The sequence below is a fragment of the Oncorhynchus gorbuscha genome, linkage group LG08 (assembly GCF_021184085.1).
Source record: "Oncorhynchus gorbuscha isolate QuinsamMale2020 ecotype Even-year linkage group LG08, OgorEven_v1.0, whole genome shotgun sequence".
Classification (NCBI taxonomy): domain Eukaryota; kingdom Metazoa; phylum Chordata; class Actinopteri; order Salmoniformes; family Salmonidae; genus Oncorhynchus; species Oncorhynchus gorbuscha.
This window is the reverse complement of record NC_060180.1, coordinates 15734757-15756369: the sequence shown is the minus strand read 5'-3', so window position 1 is coordinate 15756369 and position 21613 is coordinate 15734757. Positions and strand designations below refer to the sequence as shown.

The window sequence follows — 21613 nt, the reverse complement described above, 5'->3', positions numbered from 1 at the left end:
TCTGTCAAATTGGTTGTTGATCATTGCTAGATAACCATTTTTCAAGTATTGCCATAGATTTTGAAGTAGATTTAAGTCAAAACTGTAACTACGCCATTGGGAACATTCACTGCCTTCTTGGTAAGCAACTCCAGTGTAGATTTGGGCTTGTGTTTTAGGTTATTGTCCTGCTGAAAGTTGAATTCATCTACCAGTGTCTGGTGGAAAGCAGACCGAACCAGGTATTTCTCTAGAATTTTGCCTGTGCTTAGCTCCATTCAATTAATTTTTTATCTTAAAAAAATTCCCCTGTCTTGAAAGATTACAAGCATAACGATAACATGATACAGCCACCACTATGCTTGAAAATATGGAGAGTGGTACTCAGTAATGTGTTGTATTGGATTTGTCCCAGATATAACACTTTGTATTCAGGATAAAAAAAGTTATGTGCTTTGTCACATTAGATTAGTATTGTGGAGTAACTGCAATGTTGTTGATCCATTATTCGTTTTCTCCTATCACAACCATTCAACTCTGTAACTGTTTTAAAGTCACCACTGGCCTCATGGTGAAATTCCTGAGTGGTTTCCTTCCTCTCTGGCAACTGCGTTAGGAAGGACGCCTGTATCTTTGTGGTGATTATGTGTATTGAGTGTCATTAATAACTTCACCATGCTCAAATGGATATTCAATGTCTGCTTTTTATTTTTACCCATCAACCAATGGTCTTTGTGGTTGAATCTGTGTTTGAAATTCAGTGCTCGACAGAGGGACCTTACAGGTATGTGTGGGGTACTGAGATGAGGTAGTCATTAAAAAATCTTGTTAAACACTATTCTTGCATACTGAGTGAGGCAATGCAATTTATTATGTGACTTGTTAAGCAAAGGTTTACTTCTGAACCTATTTAGGCTTGCCATAACAAATGGGTTGAATCCTTATTGACTCAAGACATTTCAGCTTTTCATTTTCAATTCATTTGTAAATATTTAGAAGAACAGAATTCCACTTTGACATTATGTGTTATTGTGTGTAGGCCAGCGACAAAATACATCTCAATTTAATCCATTTTAAATTCAGGCTGTAACAACAAAATGTTGAAAAAGTCAAGGGGTGTGAATACTTTCTGAAGGCACTGTAAATTCCTACTTCAACTAATTGTGTGGATCTCATGAGATGATAAGCCTTTTCAATAGTCAAGCGTACATTTGGATTTCGTTAGTAAATAGAAACATTGTGCTAAATTGGTTGTTATTGTGGGTGTCTACTTCCTTCAAAACTAAAACTAACGAACATTTGCAACGACCGCACAGAGGGCGCAGAAATTTCTTCTTGGTGGCGTCAATTTGGAAGATGAACAAATATACGTTTCTATGTGTCCTGTGCATTTTGGTGAGTTTACGATCAACATTTTATCTTTGACATACTTTGTATAGGATAAACTCTAACACTTTATTATTGTCAGGCGGTAGCTAACTAAATTAACTCCCATCCAACTCAAGTCACTACGCCGTGATCTTGCGTCAATTAAATAGATGACTACACATCTACAAAACTCGATGTATCAATAGTCTGATATATCATATATTTAAGACATATTTAATTGTCAACTAACATAATTGCCACTGTAAGATACATGTATCTTTATAACTCCGTAAAGTCTAGCCTAGTCAAATTCATTCACTCGTCTGTGCTGAAGACAAGTAACGTTAGTTTCACTTTCGATGTCAGTATGTGTATTTTTTTATTCACTTCTTGGGACTTACCACTGGAAATGTGGGTAATATTTGTTTGAGACGTTGATCAATGAGATTTCATTCTTTATTCACCCACCTAAAATACAGCCAGAAATTTGTTGAATTCCCAATGTGTTATCACTATACTTTCAACCACCTAAAAGCACAACCAAATTCCAATAGAAAAACAATCATTTAGGTGTCATTGACATGTTTTATCACTTCGCTTTCAGCCATTTAAAAAGCACAACAACGTTCAAGATGGAATGTCATATACACTGGAGTATACAAAACATTAAGAACACCTGCTCTTTCCATGACAGACTTACCAGGTGAATCCAGGTGAAAGCTATGGCCCCTTATTGCTGTCACCTGTTAAATCCACTTCAATCAGTGTAGATGAAGGAGAGAAGATATGTTAAAGAAGGATTTTTAAGCCTTGAGACATGTATTGTGGCTCCTGAGTGGCACAGTGGTCTAAGACACCGTGTCTCAGTGCTAGAGGTGTCACTACAGGCATCCTGGTTCGAATCCAGGATGTATCACAATCTGCTGTGATTGGATGTCCCATAGATGTCCCCGCTGGGCGCACAATTGGCCCAGCGTCGTCCAGGTTTGGCCGGTGTAGGCCGTGATTGTAAATAAGAACAAAAGATTTAAGAGCCTTTGAACGGGGTATAGTAGTATGTGCAAGGCGCACTGGTTTGTGTCAAGAACTGCAACACTGCTGGATTTTTCACACTCAACAGTTGGATGTTACTCATTTTAAGGTTGAATAAATACTGTTACATTAGTTTGTAAGATACATTAAATAGCCTAAAGTTAAGGCTAATTAATTTATTGCAAGAGTCATCTTGAATTGTGTTTGGTTGAAATATCAACATTTGAAGGAGATGTATCTGTTGTGCCACAGACTTAGTCTGGCTTTGATTCCAGTTGGTCTACAAATTAATAATTTATATGTTGGATTCACACTTCCATTTCATCCAAAAAATGTATGTTAAAGAAAAGGACTAAATTATATCAAATCAAACTTTAATTAGGTTTTTGGTTGAGATGGAGACCTGAAACCAACATATTAATTAACAACTTGAAGATTACAGGCTGTATCACAACCAGCCGTGATTGAAAGTCCCATATGGCTGCCCACAATTGGCCCAGCGTCGTCCGGGTTAATGTTTGAGATTTGATTGCTTCACGTGTGTGTAAAATATTACTGTTGGCAGATATTTTTATTCATAGATTTTAGATGTGTATGGCAGTGTGTTGTTTTTGCAAAATGCTATATGTCCATTGTTTAGCTGGAATGGAATGTTTGTATCCTGAATATTTGACTGTGATATATGGTTGTCTCACCTAGCTATATTAAAATGAATGCACTTTAATTATTCATTCATTTTTTAATTAACCTTTAATTAACCTATTTAAGAACAAATTATTATTTACAATGACGGCCTACAAAAAAGGCAAAATGCCTCCTGCAGGGATGGTGGCTGGGGTTAAAAATACAAAATAAATCAAATATAAATCATGACAAGAAAGTCAACACAACACTACATAAAGAGAGACCTAACACTTACTGTAAGTATGGTTCCAGGCACCCCAGCTTGAGTGTGTCAAGAACTGTGACGATGGTGTGTTTTTCCATGCTCAACAGTTTCCCTGTGTATCAAGAATGGTCCAACACCTAAAGGACATCCAACCAACTTGACACAACTGTTGGAAGTATTGGAATCAACATGGGCCAGCATTGCTGTGGAATTCTTTCAACACCTTGTAGAGTCCATGCCCTGACGAATTGAGGCTGTTCTGATTGCAAAAGGGGGTGCAACATAATATTAGGAAGGTGTTCAAAATGTTTTGTACACTTGAGTGCATATCAAAGCTAAGCAGGGTTGGGCTTGGTTAAAAACCCGGATGGGAGACCAAATGGATAGCTGTACAGTATATAGGTCAATTCTCCAGTAGCAGGTGCTGCTCAGCCCAAAACAAATTCCAGATAGTGGATATAAACGTTGAAGATCTGATGATGTGTCAAAGGTACAAATTCAACATATTTGATACAAGGTTTTTGATACAAAATTCTCTATGTTGAAAATTGGTGACCATGATGACATAATCCTGAGGTTGAAATGTCACCCTCAACACAACTGTTGATTACTTTTTTCAAAACTTAAATGTATTATCTACGTAGATTCCACATCACAAATACATTGACAAATTACGTTGAAACATGTTGATTCAACCAGTTTGTGCCTAGTGGGTTGACACACATAGGCATGTTTTTTTCTTAATGATCATTATTGACCTTCCAATCATACTTAAATCACTAATACCCCGCTCACTCTTTCTCACTCGCTTCCTCTCTCTTTACACACACACACACACACACACACACACACACACACACACACACACACACACACACACACACACACACACACACACACACACACACACACACACACACACACACACACACACACACACACACACACACACACACACACACACACACACACACACACATTGTGTGCCTACTGTAACTGCCAACTTACTCTGTCTGTTTTAATAACAAGCAATAATGTCATGGCATTTAACAGTGTATAGTTCGTTCAGCTACAACTTCCAAAGCAGAGCAGAGTTCCCAAGACATAACCATCAAATTGCGCACCAAAAGGCAGAGTTGTCAAGATGGCAATTACCAATATGAAAACAAGACATGCTGTCTCTGTGCTGCTGGTAAGCATCTAAAATGTTTAATATTGTCTGTATTGAACTATCTAACTTTATCTTTTTTATGGTCCCCACCATGACAGCATAATACCGTAATAACAGCGCAAGAACATTTACTTTGGCGTGAGAACTGAAATGTTCACTAGTTAACATATGTACTGTCTCAGTCAACTGTAAATTGCATGAATAAAATGATTGTATGCTACTGTGTCTTTCCCTCTGACTCCCTATGTCTTGGTACTCTGTGTGTACAGGCCATCATCTGGACAGCCACTGTAGTGTGAACTCAGACGATGGGACCTGTATTCTCTGTGAGCTAGGCAGAACCTACAACAGTTACCCGAACTTCCTGGACTCTTGTGAGCCCTGCACATCTTGCAACCCTAAAGGTAGGCATACACACACACGCAACAGGTGGAACTAACACCCTAACATAAGTCCTACCCACTGTAGCAAGTGAGGTTTCTAACGTACTGGCATGGTGGTGGTTGTCCTCCGTAGCCAATCTGGAGGTGGAGGACAAATGTACCATCATCAGGGACACAGTGTGTCGATGCCAGCAGGGCCACTACTGTGACAAGGGGAAGGTGCACTGCAGGGCCTGCTACCCATGTACCATGTAAGTCCAGAATACTGTAGTTTAACCAAATAACCATCAAATAAAACATTGATTTGGTTTATTGTTTGTAAATGCTAAAAGTAGACTCAGCGAAATGATGTTGCCCCGAGTAGCGCCACAGATATTGAGATGAGTGAGATGCAAGACTTTGCTTTCCCACAGTCACACACAGTATCTGCGCATGTACATGGGTTCGCTTCACGCTGTTAAAGTGCAGTAGACACGGGACCAAAACAGAGGAGAAGTTGAGCCTCACGCTTCAACACTATTACTTGATGCGGACATTGACCCACTATGCTGTTTAACTTTCTGCATCTACGTCATATCGCTGGGTCTACCTTTATAACACATTGTTAAATCGGTTGTAGGCCTATTATTATATAGACTAGAGAGATATCAACCTGCATCAAATCTTTTAATTTATCTTCAAGATGTGGGGATGAAGGTACCAAGGTTGCCTGTACCACCACCAACAACACCATATGCCATGACGACCAAAAACAAGGAGGTTTGGGGATTGAGCAAAACCATAACATTTCAATGCATTACAAAGATGTGGTTTCACTTACAGTATAATTATAATAAGTCTGTTTTTTATTTGAAAATGTGGCTGTTATTTTTCATTTCTTTGTTTCAGGAGGAAGAACTCATGCAGCAGTACTTGGCTCGGTTATGGTTATTGCAGTTTTTCTTATTTTTTGCTGTCTGAGGCGAACAAATAAACCTTGTTCTGGTAAGCATTTGGGTCATTCAGAAAGCTGTAGGCTATGCTAAACCACCAGAAGGAGGCACAAGAGATTGTTCTATCATTTTAGTTAGTAAAGCAGTTGGAGAGAGCGGAAGTCTGTTTTTCGTTGGAAAGCTCCCTGTCCAAAAGTATGTTTTTACCCTTGAAACATTTTTTTAGATGTCTGTTTTTGCTTCGTTAGGGAAAAAGCTCGGGCAAAATGATGGTTTGACCGAAATGCCCAACCAGAATTTAGAGGTAGCTGAGGTAATTATCTTCAATAGGTTACACTACTCCACCCTGTCCTTGACCAAAATCCACTGCTTAAAACACACCCATGAATCTCTAGTGCTACATTAATGTCACAGTACATACACTACATGACCAAAAGTATGTGGACATCTGCTAACCGAACATCTCATTCCAAAATCATGGACATTAATATGGAGTTGGTCGCTCTTCTGGGAAGGCTTTCTGCAAAATTCTGGAATTTAGCTGCGGGGACTTGCTTCCATTCAGCCACAAGAGCATTAGTGAGGTCTGGCACTGATGTTGGGTGATTAGGCCTGGCTCGCAGTCTGCGTTCCAATTAATTCCCGAAGATGTTAGATCGGGTTGAGGTCAGGGCTCTGTGCAGGCCAGTCAAGTTCTTCCACACTGATCTCGACAAACCATTTCTGTATGGACCTCGCTTTGTGCACGGGGGCATTTTCATGCTAAAACAGAAAATAGCCTTCCACAAACTGTTGCCACAAAGTTGGAAGCACAGAATTGTCTATGGCAACAGTGTTATTGACTTGTTAATTGTTTACTCCATGTGTAACTCTGTGTTGTCTGTTCACACTGCTATGCTTTATCTTGGCCAGGTCGCAGTTGCAAATGAGAACTTGTTCTCAACTAGCCTACCTGGTTAGATAAAGGTGAAATTAAAAATTAAAAAATTGTATGCCGTAGCGTTTAGATTTCCCTTCACTGGAACTAAGGGGCCAAGACTGAACCATGAAAAACAGCCCGGACCATTTATTCCGCAACCAAACTTTACATTTGGCACTATGCATTGGAGCAGATAGCGTTCACCTGGCATCCGCCAAACCCAGATTCGTCTGTCAGACTGCCAGATGGTGAAGCGTGATTCATCACTCCAGAGAACGCGTTTCCACTGCTCCAGAGTCCAATGGCAGCGAGCTTTATACCACTCCAGCTGACGCTTGGCATTGCACATGGTATCTTAGGCTTGTTTGTGGCTCCTCTGCCATGGAAACCCATTGGAATCCTATGACGGTGCCACGTTGAATGTCACTGAGCTCTTCAGCAAGGCCATTCTACTGCCAATGTTTGACTATGGAGATTGCATGGCGGTGTGCTCGATTTTATACCTGTTGGCAACGGGTGTGGGTGAATTAGCCAAATCCACTCATTTGAAGGGGTGTCCACATACTTTTGTATATATAGTGTACCATGACACTTATAATTTCCGAGTGAAATATCATTAGTGAATTTGTTTTACTTGTAAACATTTGTTTGCTTATTTGCAGGAAATGCAGCCACTGAGGGGTAATGACATCATCAATATTACCATGTTTACTAATATGACCCATATATGCCATCCCCAACTAAGAATTAACCTCAATCCTGCTTCTTGGTTTCAGGTATTGACCTCTGGCCACATCTCCCAGATATCGCTAAGACCTTGGGGTGGAAGGACATGAAACAGGTGGCCGAGCGCAGTGGGATGACTATTGCCACCATAGAATCCCACCAGCTAAACTATCCCAATGACTCCGAGGAGCAGTGTTCCAGCCTACTTAGGGCCTGGGTGGAGAAGAAGGGGATGACCACAGCCTCTGAGACACTGATCCATACTCTACAACGCATGAATAAAAATGCCAAGGCAAATAATATCATGGCTATCATCAGCAACAAGGAAAACATAGTTTCGAACTCCGGGGTAGAACAAGTGTAGATACCGTACGGTCAGTGGTACTGTCCATGCCAGTACTAAGTACCTATGTGCAAATAGTTTGTTGAATTACCTGTTTGTTGCATTATAAAATATATATTTATATACAGTTGAAGTTGAAAGTTTACATACACCATAGCCAAATACATTTAAACAAATTTTTTCACAATTCCTGACATTTAATCATAGTAAACATTCCCTGTTTTCGGTCAGTTAGGATCACCACTTTATTTTAAGAATGTGAAATGTCAGAATAATAGTAGAGAGAATGATTTATATAAGCCTTTATTTATTAAATCACATTCCCAGTGGGTCAGAAGTTTACATACACTCAATTAGTATTTGGTTCCATTGCCTTTAAATTGTTTAACTTGGGTCAAATGTTTTGGGTAGCCTTCCACAAGCCTCCCACAATAATTTTGGTCCATTCCTCCTGACAGAGCTGGTGTCACTGAGTCAGATTTGTAGGCCTCCTTGCTCACCCATGCTTTTTCAGTTCTGCCCACAAATGTTCTATAGGATTGAGGTCAGGGATTTGTGATGGCCACTCCAATACCTTGACTTTGTTTTCCTTAAGCCATTTTGCCACAACTTTGGAAGTATGCTTGCGGTCATTGTCCATTTGGAAGACCCATTTGCGACCAAGCTTTAACTTCCTGACTGATGTCTTGAGATGTTGCTTCAATATATCCACATAATTTTCTTGCCTCATGATGCCATCTATTTTGTGAAGTGCACCAGTCCCTCCTGCAGCAAAGCACCCCCACAACATGATGCTGCTACCCCCGTGCTTCACGGTTGGGATGGTGTTCTTTGGCTTGCAAGCCTCTCCCTTTTTCTTCCAAACATAACGATGGTCATTATGGCCAAACAGTTATATTTTTGATTCATCAGACCAGAGGACATTTCTCCAAAAGTACGATCTTTGTCCCCATGTGCAGTTGCAAACCGTAGTCTGGCTTTTTTATTGCGGTTTTGGAGCGGTGGCTTTTTCCTTGCTGAGAGGCCTTTCAGGTTATGTCGATATAGGACTCGTTTTTACTGTGGATATGTCACGTCTAATCAAGGTGGGTGGAATCAGGCGCAGAGAGCAAATAGCGATAATACGTTTATTCTCCGGTTAACAAAATAAACACGGTCAACCCAAATACAAACAGGGTGAAATTATCCAAAACAGGATAACAGACTAACCGGAGAATAATAAACACAAAAACACGACAGACGAAACGAATGACAAAATAAACAATCCCGCACAAAACAAGGGCGGAACAACCTACATTATATACAGACACTAATTAACTAAACAACACACAGGTGAAAACAATCAGAGAAATCCAACAGATACACGAAAAGGGATCGGTAGTGGCTAGTAGGACGGTGACGACGACCGCCGAGCACCGCCTGAACGGGCAGGAGAGCCAACCTCGGTGAAAGTCTTGACAGGATATAGATACTTTTGTACCTGTTTCCTCCAGCATCTTCACAAGGTCCTTTGCTGTTCTGGGAATGATTTGCACTTTTCGCACCAAAGTACGTTCATCTCTAAGAGACAGAAGGTCTCTCCTTCCTGAGCGGTATGACGGCTGCCTGGTCCCAGTGTTTATACATGCGTACTATTATTTGTACAGATGAATGTGGTACCTTCAGGCGTTTGGAAATTGCTCCAATTGTACATCTCCAATTGACTCAAATGATGTCAATTAGCCTATCAGAATCTTCTAAAACCATGACATAATTTTCTGGAATTATCCAAGCTGTTTAATGGCACAGTCAACTTAGTGTATGTAAACTTCTGACCCACTGGAATTGTGTGACAGTGTATTATAAGTTAAATAATATGTCTGTAAACAATTGTTGGAACAATAATTTGTGTCATGCACGAAGTATATGTCCTAACCGACTTGCCAAACTATAGTTTGTTAACAAGAAGTTGGGGAGTGGTTGAAAAACAATTTTTAATGACTCCAATCTAAGTGTATGTAAACTTTCGACTTCAAAAAGCATAGCTCGCGATTAGATTACAAAACTATTTGTATCCACATTTGTTTTGAGACTAGATATGGTTCGTATTATTGTAGAACAATTATATTAATGGTTTGTAGGTTGACTGATATATACAACATTGTACACATTATTTTTATATCAAATTTTTAAGTACGCTCTCATTGGTTTGACCTGTACTTCCATTTTGTAAACCATTTGGTATTATTAGTTTCCAAATCAAATTGGAAGATACATCTGATGAATTTGAGACTATTTATTTATCACCAAGCCATGAGTGCTAATGTATGTAAGATTGTAAAATCCCAGCACAAAATACAGAAAATATGAAAAAGAATTGAGCTGTTACTGTGTACTAGTGCTTCTGTGTCAGAGAGCATCAAATGAACTGCAAAGTGATACTGCACTTCTCACTTATTTCAACAAGGTGTTGGTATCGTATAGAGTGCCTGTTATTATTTCGTCTGTCACTCAATTGGTGGAGTCAACCACTAGCCATAAAATAATGTTGAGGATTTACACCAACTTCTGAACCAGAACAACATTTTAACTTTGTGCCAATGAGTCATCACTAACCTTTCTTACAAACAGAGCCACGGTAGACTTTGGCTAAGATTGGCATTATTATTATTATTATTGGGGCGGCAGCATACCCTAGTGCTTAGAGTGTTGGACTGGTAACCGAAAGGTTGCAAGTTCAAATCCCCGAGCTGACAAGGTACAAATCTGTTGTTCTGCCCTGAACAGGCAGTTAACACACTAGGCCATCATTGAAAATAAGAATTTGTTCTTAACTTGCCTAGTTAAATAAAGATAAAATTATAATGTACTGTATTCTGCATTATAATATACATGATTTTATATGTGCCTGTTCACATACAATTTGCAAAGTGATGATGACCAGTGGAAAAAATTATACTTTCAAAGAAATGAAAGTTGGGCACTTGTTTATATTGCAGTGCAATTATTTTCCTTCATTTTATCTACACAATGTCCCTTTCCAGATTGTGTGGCAAACAAATCAAAGGTCAACGAAGATAATGGTGTTGGACTTTCATTTCTTTGAAGACTGGCAATATTCTCCTCCTGATTAAGAGGCAGTAATGAAACAAAGGGCTGTGAAGCTAATGAGGTATAGCCTGGCTGAAGCCACCCACGTGAGGACGAAGTTAGGTGTAAGCTAGGCTATATGAAGTAAGCCCAAGACAGAAATGGGTGAAAAGCCCAATATTGTGTAGTATTTCAGTCAAATACCTAAATGATCAAGAGCGTATCTGAGTAGTTTGTTGAAAAACTGTTAAAGGATAACTTACACTGTAAAAAATATGTATATATCCAGTTTTTACATTAACGTACTGGAAGCCAGTTACTTCTAAGTTACTGTTACAAAAATATACAGTATGTGCCTGAAATTTACAAATAAATTTTGGTATAATAGTAAACTATTGTAAAGAAAGTTTAGTTTTCTCTCTCAAGCATTGCCAGTCAGTCACATTCCCCAATGACAACTATAGGGGGAGGAACATTAAATGAGATGGGTGATGATCTAAAAGTGATCCACAGTTATTCAAAGGCACAGAGAAATAACACCTAAAGCCATGCCTGTACTTTTATTCATTCACATGAGTTTTATTCACTCATCCTTTGTTTTGTAAGGTGAGTAATTTGAGGGGAATGAACCAAATGTTTTCTCACCAGGCGAAGTGGATAATGTTTTATTTATTTAATTGAGAACAAGTTCTCATTTACAACTGCGACCTGGCCAAGACAAAGCAAAGCAGTGCGACACAAACAACACAGAGTTACACATGGAATAAACAAACAAACAGTCAATAATACAATAGAGAAAGTCTATATACAGTGTGTGCAAATGAGATAGGATAAGGGGGTGAGGCAATAAATAGGCCATAATGGCGAAATTATTACAGTATGGCTAATTAATCACTGGGGTGATAGATGTGCAGAAGATGAGTGTGCAAGTAGCGGTACTGGAGTGCTGTTAGATGAATTTAGTAACTATGTGCTCATTAACCAATTCAATTAACCTCTTACAGCTACCCCCATGAAGACATACCCAAATCCTACTGCCTGTAGCTCATGCCCAGGACCAAGGATATGCATATTTTTGGTTTCATTTGAAAGAAAACACTCTGAAATTTCTGTAAATGTGAATTGAATGTAGGAGCATATAACACAATAGATCTGGTTTAGATAATACTATGACAAAACCATACATTTTTTCATTTTTATTGTGGTATCATCATCTTTAAAATGAACAAGACAAAACAAACATTCAGATAGGATGATGGCGACAATTTCAGTTAAAAATATAAGAGGGCAACAGTACTTGTGCAAAGTTTCAGAATGATAACTTCCAAAATGAGTGTGCTACATGACATTTATCATGAAGTCACCCAGGTGTCCCACACAAGTAGCCGAAATGTACCCAAGTGGCCAAATTGGTGAAGTTATACATTTTGAATGGAATAACTATATTCAAAATATCAAAATGGTATTCTAAAACACCCCCCCCCCCCCCCCCCCCAAAAATGAGAAAAAAACATGAAAAAAAAATATATACATTGACTGTTCTAGGCCTACATCAGAATCATAACTCTTCTTATCGGGATTTCTTTATAATCTTCATCAAAGAAACAGTCTAAACATCAAAACAAGAGAGAACTTAAACATTAAAAAATGGTCTCATCCAACATAGGCTCCTCCTATGTGATGGAGCCGGATCCATCTGCTAGGTCTAAAGTCATGTATTCATCATTCCACTGGTCAGAGCTCGGAATCAGTCCGTATCTCACCATCTGTTGCGCCATCGATTTCCCCAGAGTCCTGAAAATGAAAACCTTTCACACCGGAATCATCTCCACAAAACTAACACAGTCACACAGGTGAAGGTTGCCCAAAACACAGTGATTTGTATGCTTTGTATGGTCTTAGATATATATGTGTTTGTCTATTTAAACAGTAGCCTTTCTCTCCTTTCTTATTTCACAGGCACTAGTCAATGCTACTATTTCAGCCTGATTGTGCAGAATAATTTCTGGGCAATGTTTCCGTGTTAAACCCCTTAGTTCCTGAAACCAACTAAGCTTTCATTCCCCCTTTTGTCTTCCCCTATCTTGCTCATTTCCTGGCCCCCCTTCTAAACCTTCTCCTCTCTGCTTTCAAACCTTCAAGGTCTCAGCAGTGCGTGGAGGGCTCCTCTGTCTGCCATTTCCCCTATCTGTCTGTAGCTCTTTCTCATAACAGTCCGTAACAACTATGTGTTGTTTCCAAACATTAACTAAGTGTCTCACTGTTTGGCTTTATCTGAACTCATGGATGTTTTGGAAAAACATGTCTATGGTGGCAATTTCTAAAGTCCTCACTGTCACGACTCCTACCGAAGGTGGCTCCCCTTCCCATTCGGGTGGCGCTCGGCGGTCGTAGTTACCGGCCTACTAGCTGCCACTGATCCCCCCCCCCCGCCTCCCTTGTCTGTTTATTAGTTTCACCTGTGTTTAGTTAGGTTAATTGGTTGGGCTTTAACGTACCATGTACTTCGCTAAATTAACAAGAACATTTCGATGGGCACAACTCTATCGTAATTGTCTCTTCATAATTATTTAGAATTCATTAGATTTAGGTAACTGTCTCTCCTATGATTCAGCATTTTAAATACGACTCCATTCCCAATACGTTATTCCAGCACAAAATACAGCATTCACTTCGCTATTATTTTGAATGAATTAGTCACTCAATTTAACCGAAACAATCTATTAAAAAGTTCTATTTATCCCTACTATCAATTTAAACCAAACAAGCTATTAAAACGTTCAGTTTATACCTTATACAAACACTAGCGACTGTATCTTCCCAGGAAAAACATACAAATAGTTTAATTACAATCAAAAACTCAGATTTTAGTCAGAGCTATTTAACCACTGAACCATCATCACTATTGGAGTGACGGAGCCTCCCTTCCAACAACCCTATTATTATAAATGTCTGTAGTCGCAAACTCTGGCACAGAGAAAATTCTCAGAAAATAAATCATTTTAAGGTCCAAGCTTTTCCCCAGCGAGGATTCTCCTTACTTTCTCTCGTTCTCTGTTTGTCCCCTTATCTTGTAACCTTCTTTTCCGGGATTCAGACAGCCCGGTATTTAACCCTCGACCTGCTATTTCTCTTGACTATCTACACCTTTGTTTTGACTGTCTCTGTACACTTTTCTCGACTTTCCCCCTTTCTCTACCTCTATTCACTTTCTCAATAAGTTTGCTAAAACCTGTCCTAGTTCGGTTAACTCTTTCCTGACTTTCCCTAGAGTAGCAATAAATATTCAATTCCTGTCTGTCCGCTCTCTCTCTCTCTCTCTCTCTGCTCTCTATCTATAGCCCACTGTAAAACCACCTGTCATGTTTTGTCATTGATTATCATGTCTTGTCCCTGTGCATCCCCTTCTATTCGTTTCCCTCTGCTGGTCTTATTAGGTTCTTTCCCTCTTTCTATCCCTCTCTCTCCCCCTCCCTCTCTCACTCTCCCGCTCTCTCTTCTCTCTATCGTTCCGTACCTGCTCCCAGCTGTTCCTATTCCCCTAATCATCATTTAGTCTTCCCACACCTGTTCCCGATCCTTTTCCCTGATTAGAGTCCCTATTTCTCTCCTTGTTTTCCGTTCCTGCCCTGTCGGATTCTTGTCTAGAATTCACCGTGCTGTGTTTGTGTATCGCCCTGTCGTGTCGTGTTTCCCTCAGATGCTGCGTGGTGAGCAGGTGTCTGAGTCTGTTTGGTTCAAGTGCCTTCCCGAGGCAACCTGCTGTTCAAGATCGAGTCTCCAGTCGGTCCTCGTCATTTCGAGTGAAAGTTGTGTTTTTTTTATTGTATTTTACTTTACTGGATTAAAGACTCTGTTTTCGCCAAGTCGCTTTTGGGTCCTCTTTCACCTGCATGACAGAAGAATCCGACCAAGGAATGGACCCAGCGACTTCAGACGCTCGTAACACTGCCGTCGAGATCCAAGGAGCCATGCTCGGCAGACACGAGCAGGAATTGTCTGCTGCTCGTCATGCCGTGGAGAACCTGGCCGCTCAGGTTTCCGACCTCTCTGGACAGTTCCAGAGTCTTCGTCTCGTGCCACCTGTTACTTCCTGGCCTGCCGAGCCTCCAGAACCTAGGGTTAATAACCCACCTTGCTACTCCGGGCAGCCCACTGAGTGCCGCTCCTTTCTCACCCAGTGTGAGATTGTGTTCTCTCTCCAACCCAACACATACTCTAGAGAGAGAGCTCGGGTTGCTTACGTCATTTCACTCCTTACTGGCCGGGCTCGAGAATGGGGCACAGCTATCTGGGAGGCAAGGGCTGATTGCTCTAACAAATACCAGAACTTTAAAGAGGAGATGATTCGGGTTTTTGACCGTTCAGTTTTTGGTAGGGAGGCTTCTAGGGCCCTGGCTTCCCTATGCCAAGGTGATCGATCCATAACGGATTACTCTATTGAGTTTCGCACTCTTGCTGCCTCTAGTGAGTGGAACGAGCCGGCGCTGCTCGCTCGTTTTCTGGAGGGACTCCACGCAGTGGTTAAGGATGAGATTCTCTCCCGGGAGGTTCCTTCAGATGTGGACTCTTTGATTGCTCTCGCCATCCGCATAGAACGACGGGTAGATCTTCGTCACCGGGCTCGTGGAAGAGAGCTCGCATCAACGGTGTTTCCCTGCTCCGCATCGCAACCATCTCCCTCCTCTGGCTCAGAGACTGAGCCCATGCAGCTGGGAGGGATTCGCATCTCGACTAAGGAGAGGGAACGGAGGATCACCAACCGCCTGTGCCTCTATTGCGGAGTTGCTGGACATTTTGTTAATTCATGTCCAGTAAAAGCCAGAGCTCATCAGTAAGCGGAGGGCTACAGGTGAGCGCAACTACTCAAGTCTCTCCATCAAAATCCTGTACTACTTTGTCGGTCCATCTACGCTGGACCGGTTCGGGTGCTACATGCAGTGCCTTGATAGACTCTGGGGCTGAGGGTTGTTTCATGGACGAAGCATGGGTTCGGAAACATGACATTCCTTTCAGAGAGTTAGAGAAGCCTACGCCCATGTTCGCCTTAGATGGTAGTCATCTTCCCAGTATCAGATTTGAGACACTACCTTTAACCCTCACAGTATCTGGTAACCACAGTGAGACTATTTCTTTTTTGATTTTTCGTTCACCGTTTACACCTGTTGTTTTGGGTCATCCCTGGCTAGTATGTCATAATCCTTCTATTAATTGGTCTAGTAATTCTATCCTATCCTGGAACGTTTCTTGTCATGTGAAGTGTTTAATGTCTGCCATCCCTCCCGTTTCTTCTGTCCCTACTTCTCAGGAGGAACCTGGCGATTTGACAGGAGTGCCGGAGGAATATCATGATCTGCGCACGGTCTTCAGTCGGTCCCGAGCCAACTCCCTTCCTCCTCACCGGTCGTATGATTGTAGTATTGATCTCCTTCCGGGGACCACTCCTCCTCGGGGTAGACTATACTCTCTGTCGGCTCCCGAACGTAAGGCTCTCGAGGATTATTTATCTGTGTCTCTTGACGCCGGTACCATAGTGCCTTCTTCCTCTCCGGTCGGGGCGGGGTTCTTTTTTGTTAAGAAGAAGGACGGTACTCTGCGCCCCTGCGTGGATTATCGAGGGCTGAATGACATAACGGTTAAGAATCGTTATCCGCTTCCCCTTATGTCATCAGCCTTCGAGATTCTGCAGGGAGCCAGGTGCTTTACTAAGTTGGACCTTCGTAACGCTTACCATCTCGTGCGCATCAGAGAGGGGGACGAGTGGAAAACGGCGTTTAACACTCCGTTAGGACATTTTGAGTAACGGGTTCTGCCGTTTGGTCTCGCCAATGCGCCAGCTGTTTTTCAGGCATTAGTTAATGATGTTCTGAGAGACATGCTGAACATCTTTGTTTTTGTCTATCTTGACGATATCCTGATTTTTTCACCGTCACTCGAGATTCATGTTCAGCACGTTCGACGTGTTCTACAGCGCCTTTTAGAGAATTGTCTCTACGTAAAGGCTGAGAAGTGCTCTTTTCATGTCTCCTCCGTTACTTTTCTCGGTTCCGTTATTTCCGCTGAAGGCATTCAGATGGATTCCGCTAAGGTCCAAGCTGTCAGTGATTGGCCCGTTCCAAGGTCACGTGTCGAGTTGCAGCGCTTTTTAGGTTTCGCTAATTTCTATCGGCGTTTCATTCGTAATTTCGGTCAAGTTGCTGCCCCTCTCACAGCTCTTACTTCTGTCAAGACGTGTTTTAAGTGGTCCGGTTCCGCCCAGGGAGCTTTTGATCTTCTAAAAGAACGTTTTACGTCCGCTCCTATCCTCGTTACTCCTGACGTCACTAGACAATTCATTGTCGAGGTTGACGCTTCAGAGGTAGGCGTGGGAGCCATTCTATCCCAGCGCTTCCAGTCTGACGATAAGGTTCATCCTTGCGCTTATTTTTCTCATCGCCTGTCGCCATCTGAGCGCAACTATGATGTGGGTAACCGTGAACTGCTCGCCATCCGCTTAGCCCTAGGCGAATGGCGACAGTGGTTGGAGGGGGCGACCGTTCCTTTTGTCGTTTGGACAGACCATAAGAACCTTGAGTACATCCGTTCTGCCAAACGACTTAATGCCCGTCAAGCTCGTTGGGCGTTGTTTTTCGCTCGTTTCGAGTTTGTGATTTCTTACCGTCCGGGTAGCAAGAACACCAAGCCTGATGCCTTATCCCGTCTGTTTAGTTCTTCTGTGGCTTCTACTGATCCCGAGGGGATTCTTCCTTATGGGCGTGTTGTCGGGTTGACAGTCTGGGGAATTGAAAGACAGGTTAAGCAAGCACTCACGCACACTGCGTCGCCGCGCGCTTGTCCTAGTAACCTCCTTTTCGTTCCTGTTTCCACTCGTCTGGCTGTTCTTCAGTGGGCTCACTCTGCCAAGTTAGCTGGTCATCCCGGTGTTCGAGGCACTCTTGCGTCTATTCGCCAGCGCTTTTGGTGGCCGACTCAGGAGCGTGACACGCGCCGTTTCGTGGCTGCTTGTTCGGACTGCGCGCAGACTAAGTCGGGTAACTCTCCTCCTGCCGGTCGTCTCAGACCGCTCCCCATTCCTTCTCGACCATGGTCTCACATCGCCCTAGACTTCATTACCGGTCTGCCTTTGTCTGCGGGGAAGACTGTGATTCTTACGGTTGTCGATAGGTTCTCTAAGGCGGCACATTTCATTCCCCTCGCTAAACTTCCTTCCGCTAAGGAGACGGCACAAATCATTATCGAGAATGTGTTCAGAATTCATGGCCTCCCGTTAGACGCCGTTTCAGACAGAGGCCCGCAATTCACGTCACAGTTTTGGAGGGAGTTCTGTCGTTTGATTGGTGCGTCCGTCAGTCTCTCTTCCGGGTTTCATCCCCAGTCTAACGGTCAAGCAGAGAGGGCCAATCAGACGATTGGTCGCATACTACGCAGCCTTTCTTTCAGAAACCCTGCGTCTTGGGCAGAACAGCTCCCCTGGGCAGAATACGCTCACAACTCGCTTCCTTCGTCTGCTACCGGGTTATCTCCGTTTCAGAGTAGTCTGGGTTACCAGCCTCCTCTGTTCTCATCCCAGCTTGCCGAGTCCAGCGTTCCCTCCGCTCAAGCGTTTGTCCAACGTTGTGAGCGCACCTGGAGGAGGGTGAGGTCTGCACTTTGCCGTTACAGGGCACAGACTGTGAGAGCCGCCAATAAACGCAGGATTAAGAGTCCAAGGTATTGTTGCGGCCAGAGAGTGTGGCTTTCCACTCGCAACCTTCCTCTTACGACAGCTTCTCGTAAGTTGACTCCGCGGTTCATTGGTCCGTTCCGTGTCTCCCAGGTCGTCAATCCTGTCGCTGTGCGACTGCTTCTTCCGCGACATCTTCGTCGCGTCCATCCTGTCTTCCATGTCTCCTGTGTCAAGCCCTTTCTTCGCACCCCGTTCGTCTTCCCTCCCCCTCCCGTCCTTGTCGAGAGCGCACCTATTTACAAGGTACATAAGATCATGGACATGCGTTCTCGGGGACGGGGTCACCAATACTTAGTGGATTGGGAGGGTTACGGTCCTGAGGAGAGGAGTTGGGTTCCGTCTCGGGACGTGCTGGACCGTTCACTCATTGATGATTTCCTCCGTTGCCGCCAGGATTCCTCCTCGAGTGCGCCAGGAGGCGCTCGGTGAGTGGGGGGGTACTGTCATGTTTTGTCATTGATTATCATGTCTTGTCCCTGTGCATCCCCTTCTATTCGTTTCCCTCTGCTGGTCTTATTAGGTTCTTTCCCTCTTTCTATCCCTCTCTCTCCCCTCCCTCTCTCACTCTCCCGCTCTCTCTTCTCTCTATCGTTCCGTACCTGCTCCCAGCTGTTCCTATTCCCCTAATCATCATTTAGTCTTCCCACACCTGTTCCCGATCCTTTTCCCTGATTAGAGTCCCTATTTCTCTCCTTGTTTTCCGTTCCTGCCCTGTCGGATTCTTGTCTAGAATTCACCGTGCTGTGTTTGTGTATCGCCCTGTCGTGTCGTGTTTCCCTCAGATGCTGCGTGGTGAGCAGGTGTCTGAGTCTGTTTGGTTCAAGTGCCTTCCCGAGGCAACCTGCTGTTCAAGATCGAGTCTCCAGTCGGTCCTCGTCATTTCGAGTGAAAGTTGTGTTTTTTGATTGTATTTTACTTTACTGGATTAAAGACTCTGTTTTCGCCAAGTCGCTTTTGGGTCCTCTTTCACCTGCATGACACCACCGCTGCCCCCTGTCCTGGGGTTCCCCTTTTTCTTTTACAGCCACCCAATCCTTTTTCTGTCTCATCTTCTTCTATGTGTATGTGCTTTTTGCCTTCTATGTGTGTGTTCTTTTCTACCGCTATCCAATTACTATAGTTACAGTGGGGCAAAAAAGTATTTAGTCAGCCACCAAAAGTTCTCCCACTTAAAAAGATGAGAGAGGCCTCTTCAACCTCAGGAGGCTGAAGAAATTCGGCTTGTCACCAAAAGCACTCACAAACTTCTACAGATGCATAATCGAGAGCATCCTGGCGGGCTGTATCACCGCCTGGTACGGCAACTGCTCCGCCCACAACCGTAAGGCTCTCCAGAGGGTAGTGAGGTCTGCACAACGCATCACCGGGGGCAAACTACCTGCCCTCCAGGACACCTACACCACCCGATGTTACAGGAAGACCATAAAGATCATCAAGGACAACAACCACCCGAGCCACTGCCTGTTCACCCCGCTATCATCCAGAAGGCGAGGTCAGTACAGGTGCATCAAAGCTGGGACCGAGAGACAGAAAAACAGCCTCTATCTCAAGGCTATCAGACTGTTAAACAGCCACCACTAACATTGAGTGGCTGCTGCCAACACACTGACTCAACTCCAGCCACTTTAATAATAGGAATTGATGGGAAATTATGTAAAATATATCACTAGCCACTTTAAACAATGCTACCTAATATAATGTTTACATACCCTACATTATTAATCTCATATGTATACGTATATACTGTACTCTATATCATCTACTGTATCTTTATGTAATACATGTATCACTAGCCACTTTAACTATGCCACTTTGTTTACATACTCATCTCATATGTATATACTGTACTCGATACCATCTACTCTATCTTGCCTATGCCGCTCTGTACCATTACTCATTCATATATCTTTATGTACATATTCTTTATCCCCTTACACTTGTGTGTATAAGACAGTAGTTTTGGAATTGTTAGTTAGATTACTTGTTGGTTATTACTGCATTGTCGGAACTAGAAGCACAAGCATTTCGCTACACTCGCATAAACATCTGCTAACCATGTGTATGTGACAAATAAATTTGATTTGATTTGATTTTAATTTCCATCATAGGTACACTTCAACTATGACAGACAAAATGAGAAGAAAAAAATCCAGAAAATCAAATTGTAGGATTTTTTAATGAATTTATTTGCAAATTATGGTGGAAAATAAGTATTTGGTCAATAACAAAAGTTTATCTCAATACTTTGTTATGTAACCTTTGTTGGCAATGACACAGGTCAAACATTTTCTGTAAGTCTTTACAAGGTTTTCACACACTGTTGCTTATATTTTGGCCCATTCCTCCATGCAGATCTCCTCTAGAGCAGTGATGTTTTGGGGCTGTTGCTGGGCAACACAGACTTTCAACTCCATCCAAAGATTTTCTATGGGGTTGAGATCTGGAGACTGGCTAGGCCACTCCAGGACCTTGAAATGCTTCTTACGAAGTCACTCCTTCGTTGCCCGGGCGGTGTGTTTGGGATCATTGTCATGCTGAAAGACGCAGCCACGTTTCATCTTCAATGCCCTTGCTGATGGAAGGAGGTTTTCACTCAAAATCTCACGATACATGGCCCCATTCATTCTTTCCTTTACACGGATCAGTCGTTCTGATCCCTTTGCAGAAAAACAGCCCCAAAGCATGATGTTTCCACCCCCATGCTTCACAGTAGGTATGGTGTTCTTTGGATGCAACTCAGCATTCTTTGTCCTCCAAACACGACGAGTTGAGTTTTTACCAAAAAGTTATATTTTGGTTTCATCTGACCATATGACACTCTCCCATTCTTCTTCTGGATCATCCAAATGCCACTCCTGCGTTATCTTGGCTGTTTGCTTAGGGTTGTTGTCCTGTTGGAATGTGAACCTTTGTCCCAGTCAGAGGTCATGAGTGCTCTGGAGCAGGTTTTCATCAAGGATCTCTCTGTACTTTGCTCTGTTCATCTTTGCCTCGATCCTGACTAGTCTCGCAGTCCCTGCCGCTGAACAACATCCCCACAGCATGATGTTGCCACCACCATACTTCACCGTAGGGA

The 21613-nt window shown here is 42.6% G+C and overlaps 1 protein-coding gene across 2 annotated transcripts; it reads left to right on the top strand.

Annotated features, from left to right (window-relative positions):
- The first annotated feature begins 1227 nt into the window (after positions 1–1227).
- On the top strand, positions 1228–7972 carry LOC124040766 (tumor necrosis factor receptor superfamily member 6-like). Of its 2 annotated transcripts, XM_046357855.1 has the most exons (9): positions 1228–1374; positions 4322–4460; positions 4709–4843; positions 4956–5073; positions 5505–5581; positions 5711–5806; positions 6003–6067; positions 7336–7354; positions 7450–7972. In XM_046357855.1, the coding sequence occupies exons 1-9, from the start codon at positions 1336–1338 to the stop codon at positions 7761–7763; spliced, it is 1002 nt and encodes a 333-aa protein (XP_046213811.1). In that variant the 5' UTR covers positions 1228–1335; the 3' UTR covers positions 7764–7972. The 2 variants fall into 2 exon arrangements, with proteins under 2 accessions (XP_046213811.1, XP_046213812.1); XM_046357856.1 differs by lacking the exons at positions 6003–6067; positions 7336–7354.
- Positions 7973–21613: the final 13641 nt, after the last annotated feature.

Excerpts from the sequence above, each read along its gene's own strand:
- LOC124040766 (XM_046357855.1), top strand. The coding sequence starts at position 1,336 with ATGAACAAATATACGTTTCTATGTGTCCTGTGCATTTTG. Across the intron at positions 1,375-4,321 it reads TATGTGTCCTGTGCATTTTG|TGTATAGTTCGTTCAGCTAC; the intron begins GTGAGTTTACGA and ends GGCATTTAACAG. Across the intron at positions 4,461-4,708 it reads ATGCTGTCTCTGTGCTGCTG|GCCATCATCTGGACAGCCAC; the intron begins GTAAGCATCTAA and ends CTGTGTGTACAG.